Source organism: Alosa pseudoharengus, unplaced genomic scaffold (assembly GCF_046254945.1).
Source record: "Alosa pseudoharengus isolate Yale_2024_CS ecotype anadromous, Long Island Sound unplaced genomic scaffold, YU_APseudo_1.1 YU_APseudo_1.1_scf_3, whole genome shotgun sequence".
Classification (NCBI taxonomy): Eukaryota; Metazoa; Chordata; class Actinopteri; order Clupeiformes; family Clupeidae; genus Alosa; species Alosa pseudoharengus.
The window spans coordinates 16,705,326-16,714,209 of record NW_027468718.1 but is presented as its reverse complement, the minus strand read 5'-3'; the positions used below and the strand labels follow the sequence as shown (position 1 = coordinate 16,714,209).

The following is an 8,884-nucleotide window of genomic DNA, read 5'->3' as shown; positions in this document are numbered from 1 at the left end:
CGCCACGTACACACACACCAGAGCCAACAGGGCCACCCCCAGCAGTTTCTATACAAACACACAAAATAAATACACACACACACACACACGCACGCACGACACACACACACAGAACAGATACAATATGAGGGTAGGGCAAACAGGAAGACACACAGTCACAGATAGACATTTATGAAGCGTGTAAGGTAACATGTTTTGTAATCGCAACCACCATTTGTGTGTTCAACAACAAACACACCAAACAACAGTCAACAGGCCTATCCAAATAAATAATTAGTATAGGGGCACACACCAATACACATCACATACTGAAAGACTGAGATAAAAAAAATACTGCAAACAACTTCAAAACATGTTAAAAACATTAACAATACTGTCATTAGTGTTGATAGTGCAGTACCCTGTGCTTCCTCCAGAGGCAGCAGACGTGGCCCAGGGCATAGGACAGGAGCAGGCAGTAGCCAGCCGTGGACAGGTACAGCACCCGCTCGGCCACGACGAAGCCCACGCGGAAGAACAGGTTGCTGGCCGGCAGGAAGGGGATGACCAGGAGCACCAGGGTAAAGGTCAGAATCCTGTCAGAGGTCAGACCACCACAGAGAGACAGCAGTCACACACATAAACACACAACATAGAGAGGTCAGTAGCAGGTATAGAGTGATGACCTAGAACTGGATTAGTTGCGCTTACATACGTATATGGGCCATGAGTAGAATTTCTACAAACAGAAAAAAACGATTTGAACGTAAGCAACACAGTGAGATTGGAGTCACACACAACCACACAGAAAGAGAAGATGGGGGTGGGTATTAGGATGATGACCTGGGACTGGATTGAGTCATGTTTTCACATTCCTAACTTAGCTTTAACATGTACTTATTAATATAACAGTTCTCTATTACATTTTGTATTAATACTTTGGTGTATTTGTCAGTTACTGTGTCTATTCTTTGTCTACTTGTCAATGTACCTGTTTTGTGTGTGTGGATATATGATAGATGATGTTTCTCTACACTCTTCTCTCTGACCGCACAGTAAGCAAAAACCATTTCAACTGTAAAACTGGGCCTGGCAACACTTCATAGCAAGTCACTCAGATAGGACCAGTGCTGGTCACTAAGGGCAGGGCTGCATTTATTTCCTGCCAGCTTCTGGGGCTCCCTCTGACCCCCAGGTAACCAACGGAGCTGCTCAGAAGTTGCACAGGATGGGCCAAGAATTGCACCAACCCAATTACACGGGCCCTCTTGTTTCTTAAAATCAGGGGAGTGGAGGAAGACTAATACAAGGGCAGGGAGTCAAACAGCCCATTACAGTGCCCAGTGCCCACTCACTAACCAGTGACTGACATAATACAACTTAACCCCAATTCACCTCCTTTGCTCTTATTCGTTGTGAGGAGCAGAGAGACCGTGTCTGTTGTGTGTGAGGACCAGGGAAGGTGTGTGTGTGTGTGTGTGTGTGTGTGTGTGTGTGTGTGTGTGTGTGTGTGTGTGTGTGTGTGTGTGTGTGTGTGTGTGTGTTTTTTCGAGGACCAAATAGAATGTGTGGTGTGTATAAGGGGCATAGCGAGCGAGCGAGCGTGCGTGCGTGTGTGTGTGTGTGTGTGGACCAGATGGTTTGTGCTGTATGAAAGACCAAAGTGTCAGTGTGTGTGTGTTGTGTGTGAGAACCAGAGATATGCGGTATGAAGGGCATAGCAATTATGTATGTGAGGATCAAAGTGTGTGTGTGTGTGTGTGTGTCTCTCTCACCTCCTCTTAACGGCGTCATGCGAGCACAGAGCCTGGCTCATCAAACCGCCCAAGCAGCTCCACAGCAGCAGCACCGCGATGATCCTCCAATCATCAGCCGACTTAATGAGCGGCACACAGCCCATCGACCAATCAAAACACAGCCACCAGGGACACAGGAGCAGCCACGCATTCAAGGAGTAGTAGTAATTATAGTTCACAATCTGCCAATCAAACCGGGCACAGGAGGGGTGCAAAAGAAAGAGGGGATAGAGAAAGAGAAGGAGAAAGAAGAAAAGCCATGGCAAAGGCCGATCAGATAACCAGTACAGACAATCTGATTATGCCCATCTGAATGTTATCGGCATCTCATGTCAAAGTCCAATGTTAAATGTTAATCCACTGACACAGAATAATAAATAGAGGACAGACAGGACGAATACTTGAACAATACAATTTAGTAATAATCTACTGGTTAAAGAGCCCGTCAAAGCCTCAAGCACAGTAGTGTGGCAGATATGCACTATATATTTATATTATGTATATACATATATTGCTAATACAAAATTAGTATCTGTACATGCATGTGTACTTAGATGGCTTACTCTGAGGAATACATTTTCAGCAAAGGATGCTGGGTTATCGACTTCGGTGAAGGCAGGGGGACCAGTTCCCATGATCCTCCATCTGGCATATAACAGCAGTGAGCCGCCCAACAGGAGTAGCACCAGTCTCACCACAAGACCCGCTCGCACAAACTCACTCGCCTGGACGTAGGGACAAGAGCATGGGTTTTACTACAGTAGATATTCCAAAAAAGATGGCACACAAATTGGAAAAATGGACAGGACCATGTTTATTTATATACAATGATGGTCAAAAGTGTTGGCACCCATGCTAAAGTTGACTAAAAAGAGGAATATAAAATCAGTTAAAGTTTCAGTTAGCCTATTAGCTGGTATGAGGCTCATTGAGCTCAGTGTAAAAAATCAAACCAGCTAATAGGCTAACTGAAATAATGCCATGCTAATCTCTAGGTATGGTGAAGGGTACGTGATGATGTGGGGCTATTTTAATTCCAAAGGCCAAGGGAACTTCATCAGGATGCATAGTATCCTGGATCCATGAAATAACTGGCCTTTAAAAATAAAAATCTGCCTGCCTCTATGGGAATTTAACATAGGAGTGCCAATACTTATGACCCCTGTATTTTAAGGATGAACATTTATTTATTTATAATACATTATTCATTCACAAAGAAAATTAGTGTCCTTAAAGGTTTTTACTTAAGGCATTAAGGCATTAAGATAAATTTCCAAAACATGATTTTATATTCCTCTTTTTAGTCAACTTAAGCATGGGTGCCAACACTTTTGACCATCACTGTACAGCCAAACTCATACACATTGGTAGTTTGGGGGGCTTTACAAACGCTTTGGTAGAAAAAGAAAAAGAGAAAGTAATAGAGAGAGAGAGAGAGAGAGAGAGAGAGAGGGGATAGAGAGAGGGAGGGAGGGAGGGAGAGAGAGAGGCATGAAGGGAGGAAGGAAGAGAGAGGGAGGGAGGGAGGTAGAGAGAGAGAGAGAGAGAGGGAGGGAGGGAGGGAGGGAGGGAGAGAGAGAGAATGTGTGAGTGAGTGTGAGCTAGAGTGTGGGTGTGTACATGTGAGTGCCAGTTTGCGAGCGAGCGAGTGAGAGAGTGTGTGGGAGGGAGGGAGGAAAGGAGGAGCATAAAGACAGATAGAGAAGAAAGAAAGAAAGAAAGAAAGAAAGAAAGGAAGAAAGAGTCCCTCCACACTTACATGTACTGGTTTCCCCTTGAACAGGAGCCGGTGGGTGAGCTCATAGATATTTACATTGCAGATCATGAGCACATCAAAGGCAGCGTTGACACCCTGACAGGAAGAGAGGACAAGCATGTGTAGTAGTAACACGGGATGAGTTCTACAGGGATTCCCATGCCAGGAGACAAATGGAGATTTAATAAAGGCCATGCAGTCCAGTACTGTATATCATATGGAATAAAACAGCACTGTGTGCGTCCGCTTAAGCCATTCAAAGCTAAATATAAAGTAACATCATGGTTTTTCAGCATACTGAGAACAACAGTGTACTGGCTGCATCTGCAGAAGCCTGGGGCAAGGCCAGGGTCACTGAATAAGGTGTCACCGGAGGTAAATATTACATACATTACATATGGGGAGAATCTGCTGCCTCCCACAGGGGTGAATAGAAAATCTGATGGATTCAAATTCTGTGTTCTAGATTAAATGATATTCAAATGGGGACACATCTACCCGGTCCCCTAACCCTTCTGCTTGTCTCCCTTTCATGGGCCTGCCTTAGGCGAGATGGGTTCCCCCTTTTGAGCAGGGTTCTGCTCAAGAAGTTTCCCAAAATAAACCTGTGGCCTTAAGGAATTTCCCTTGCTACTGTTGTCTCTCTGCTTGCTCTAGGTAGCTCAGTTTTGGGGTTGTATTGTTGTATAAGGACACAAGATAATGGCCATTGTGAACAATGACATATCACCTAAAGGAAATACAACTGATTTGTTTTGGGGGCATCCTACCAGCACAGTGATGCCTTGTTCTTTGCAGAGCATGGCCGCAGTGCACAGCAACAGGCTGAAGACTATCCATGGCACCGAGAAGTTTTTCTCATTACCTTTAAAGAAAGAAAGACAGAAAGATAGAATGAGAGAGAGAAAGAAAGAGAGAAAAACAATTCTCATTCCTCTGAAAGACATCGTGAAAAAAAAAAAAAAAAAAAAAAAAACGCACATTAGCCAAACTGAATTAATTCATTTTCAACTCCACCACTAACAACCTAAGCCAGTGGTCGGCATTACTATAGAATGAGGGGCGTTCCCTAGACTCTCTGCACGAGCTTGTAACATCTGAAGGGAAGGGGGGAAAAAAGGACTAGCGAATTCTATGTGTTTATTGATTCTCTTTTAATATGTAACTGATAACGGCGAGCAAAGGCGTCCATCAAAGGGAGTTCGAGGCCACTAAAGCGCCTGGGCGATGGGCGCTCTGCTACGGGTGGGGCAGAGGCTGAGCTGGAGACTGACCTCCTCGGAAGCCTCTGCAATAAGCCAGGAACGAGAGCTGGAAGAACAAAGCACACAGCAGGTCCGCACGGCCAACAATGCCAGCCACCTGTGAAACACAGACAGATGGAGGGAGAGAGGGATAGATGAAGAGATACAGAGAGAGAGAGAGGGAGAGAAAGAGAAGGAGAGAGAGAGAGGAAGGAGAGAAAGAAAGAGAACGAAAGGGAGGAGGAGAGGGAGGGAAGGAGGGAGAGAGAGCAACAGAGAGAGGTAAAGAGTGTGGGGAAAGGGAAAGAACAAGATGAGAGAGAGAGAGAGAGAGAGAGAGAGAGAGAGAGAGAAGCAAAAATGAGAAGAGAAGGAGGAGGGAGAACAATGAAAAACAAAGAAACGTGAAAAAGAAACAAAAGAGAACAAGAGCAAGTCTTACCACAGAAAACAAACAAACAACTATAAGCACTTGTTTCTCAAGTGCCTCCTAAGACCCTGGTTCATTCACACACAAAACACACACATCTTTCAGCCCAATCAAGCACGGGAGAATGCTAAGAGCCCTCACACAATGGAGGCCTAATCCTTTCGGTCCTACAGGCAAACGCCGCAGCTCAGCTGGAAAAAGGAGCAGAATGTGCCAGAAACCAGAAACCAGGGCCCAGTGTCACAGAGCAGAATTCAGTCATTAGCCCACTAGCTCAGTTTTAACTATGTTTTGATCTCATCGCATTTTGCATACGCCAACAGCTTAAATGATTTCTGGACCCATCATCATGCCTGTGTGTGTTTGTGTGTGTCAGTGTATGAGAGAGTGTGTATGTGCAACTTAGATTGTAAAAAAAAGCCTACAGCCTAAAAAGCCTGGTGTTTGGCCAGTTAGACAAAAAGCTTCCCTCCTTTCATGTGAAATTGTCGGCGGCGTTGCTTCTGCTCTGGCCAACCAGCGGCGGGCGGCTCTCATTACCACTCCGCGGCTGGCCGTGGCAGGGGCCCCATGGCCCTCCTTTGATAAGCGCTGGGGCGCCCCAAGTCAGCGACCTGCCTCTGCCTCGCCTGCCTCTCTCCGAGACCCCGAACCCCCCCACCACCCGGGGCCCCCCCCCACGCTTGATTAATAGATAGATCGGAGGAAGGAAAGGAAAGCAGGAGAGACTCGCTGTCAGGACTGAACACCAACGAAAATGGAGACCTGCAAAGAGTCAGAAAAAGGGGGGGAACAAAATAACAGAAAGAAAGAAAAAAAAAAAGACTAGTCCAAAGCTAAGCAATTAAGCAGGCTTCGCCCCACACACACACACACACACACCTTGTTGTCAGGCACACCTACTGAGTCTTGCTTTCTTCTAGCTGAGCCTTTAATGTATGTTTCATGCATGGTACCGACACTGAACAGTGTTAAGCTGCATTGTTGTTCAATAGGAAAGGGAGGGGATTATTGTTTATCATGGTTCAGGCTGCCCGCTGGTTCCGAGAAAACAGAAAACACACGCAAATAAATAAATAAATAACATCAAGTAAAATAAAACATAACGATACTTACACTTTCAGTGTGAACTGGGTGGGCAGCGAATAACAGAGCTGCCAAGAAGGAGGCTTTCGGAGCCTGGTTGAGCCTCTGGCCTTTCCCGTTGTAGGCCAGGCCGCCAATTAATATTGCAAACACGTCGGTCATTAACACGGATATGACGCTGTGAAGGGCGATGTTGAGCACGTGGAAGCCGACGGGGTGCAGGCCACCGGCCACAAGGTAGTTGAGCCTGCAAATGACCACATAGGCACACCGACAGAAGTGCGTTACCTTAAGCCTGTAGCACCACACATAGCCTGCAATGCATTAAAGTCACATCATTACATGTAGTTGTGCAAGCTCCTGTTTCATGACAATGGTCAAACATAACCTGATAACCTGACCAAAATGCAACCTATTGGCACACTTTCAACAATGGAAATGTTGACTGGTAGACTTTAGGTGAACTTGGCCCAGTGATGAATGAATGAACTGCAGAGCGATAGCCAGGACTTAAAGCAAGGAAACTTTCTGTGCCAGAAATGGTCAAAGGCTATATATATATATATATATATATATATGACTCTATTTTAACTCTATTTTAATGCCTACTTTTCTGGGACAGTGTCATGGATAGTACTAGGCCTTACAATCATACACTCAGGTGTGTTCTATTAAATCAGACAAATGGGGAAGCGAACTTCTGGCCAATTAGAGCGTAGACTTAGAAAAGTTTCAGCACATGTGCAGTTCAGATAACTGACACAAAAAACACTTTGCCCTGGTAAAAACTGAGGTGAGGAGTCACGTAGATGATTTGAAAAAGGCCTCGTCAGTCAAGGCAATATGCATCCCATTCCCCAAGTCAATTACAGAGGTGTCCACTCCCCGAGTACTGGGGGCAACTCCAATGATTTCCCACTGAGAATAAAATTGCAATTTCAAACATAATCCCCTAATGTATGCAAGGTCATTTAGAGACTTTGGGTGCGCACATCTAGGGCCTGTGTGAAACATGACATCAAATGCAAATGTCACTTTTGTAATATGTGTTGTGTGTAGGCGGCAGCCCTCAGCACACACAATATGCTTTGTTTTGACAGTGGTGATGTCAAAAGACGCGCTCGGTGAGGTTCTGACTGCCATACCTAAACGTGAGGACAGTGAGGGGCCGGTAGGATTTGTGACTTGAGTTGCTGCTCAGGTTACTTCCCCAGAAGTCATTCTTCCAAATATTATTCAGAGGGGTTGAGGGCTGTAAATCCTATACAAAAAAAAACAAAATCAATCGATCACAGAGGCAAACACACACGCACGGAGGCTGAGATCAGCTCGTTATTGCTGCGTCCAAGTAGCCTACCTTATTATTCACAATAGCTTCCGAATCGTCAAAGACAAATTCACCGTCATAGCTGTTTATAAAACAGACCAAAGCAACGAGACCAACTACGATCCTGGAATGAGTTGGGCCAAGCTTTGGCAAGGGGATTTGCTGGTCCCAATGAAACTCAGACACCACCATTGTGCTTTTGACCTCCACGCACACTGCATCACCTACACAGGAAAACAAATGTCGTTAGACTTTCAGTTCAATTCGAGAACAAACCTGCATTTCTTTTTTTATGATAAGTAAATAATGTACGTAAATGAGACGTCATGGTGCGATACCAGATGTTGGTAAGTTAGTTTAATAATAGGCTACTGTCACAAACCAGTCCTGCACAAAATAAACACATGCTCACGATAAAACGTTCTGAATAGAAAGAACGTGACGTGGCAGGTTGAGATAGCCTACCTCCTCGTCATTTTCTCAGTCAGAATGTCTGACTCTGGATGCAGATGCTGGTCATCTTTCTAACACATTACTTTGCTGTCAACCAGCAAGGCACTTAGCTTGCTTGCTAACAGATTCCAGACAGCCCCTGGAGTCCTAAGCAAAGTCGATCTGATAAAAGGGCATTTCAATAGGCGTCCCGACAGTCTGAAGACCTCACTGCAGGTCAAAGTGCAGTTGTAAAATATGTTATAACGGAGTGTGATTAAAGTTGTTAGGAGACAAGCTACCTTGAATGCTAGCTGATGTCAAGCTAAGCAAAGGCTACATTACAACAGCTAACTAGCCATCAACGTGAACGGTAGGCTATGTCTACTCCAAACAATTCAGTCCTATTCACACTTCACGCCAACATATCAGACCGATATCGACATGTGTTCACCAGTGTGATGCTACCGCTGCTGATAAAGTAAGATAAACTGTTCCACTCTCTCGTGTATCCTCTCAGTCGGTCTACACTACTTCCTCCAGCAAGCACAAACACTGAGTCACGTGGTACATGATGCTCGTGCCAGAAAACCCTGAGCTGTTGCACAGAGGATACAGTTGAACAATCACTCACAAGTCCAGTAAACTACTATTTACTGGGCATGTTAAAAGTACAGCGTATGTTATAATTAAACTTTCAATTACTTATTTGAATTCATAAGCATTTTTTTTATTATTATTTTGTTGTTATAACTAGGCTACACAGAGCTGTAGAGGACTATGCCTATTCATTAGGCCTTCATGGCACTGCAACAAACATCATCTGTTGGCAAC

General features: G+C 44.8%; 1 protein-coding gene across 1 annotated transcript in view; it reads right to left on the bottom strand.

Annotated features, from left to right (window-relative positions):
* Positions 1-8,588, bottom strand: part of tmtc4 (transmembrane O-mannosyltransferase targeting cadherins 4) — a 16,119-nt gene extending 7,531 nt beyond the window's left edge. The window contains exons 1-11 of the mRNA XM_076263395.1: positions 8,084-8,588; positions 7,649-7,842; positions 7,437-7,552; positions 6,322-6,538; positions 4,806-4,893; positions 4,302-4,396; positions 3,535-3,627; positions 2,339-2,500; positions 1,755-1,957; positions 401-575; positions 1-48 (exon numbers count right to left, since the gene is read on the bottom strand). The exon at positions 1-48 is cut by the window's left edge and continues 84 nt beyond it. Coding sequence (XP_076119510.1) covers positions 1-48; positions 401-575; positions 1,755-1,957; positions 2,339-2,500; positions 3,535-3,627; positions 4,302-4,396; positions 4,806-4,893; positions 6,322-6,538; positions 7,437-7,552; positions 7,649-7,810 — 1,359 coding nt within the window. The 5' untranslated portion in view covers positions 7,811-7,842; positions 8,084-8,588. The remainder of the gene's footprint in view (positions 49-400; positions 576-1,754; positions 1,958-2,338; positions 2,501-3,534; positions 3,628-4,301; positions 4,397-4,805; positions 4,894-6,321; positions 6,539-7,436; positions 7,553-7,648; positions 7,843-8,083) is intronic.
* Positions 8,589-8,884: the final 296 nt, after the last annotated feature.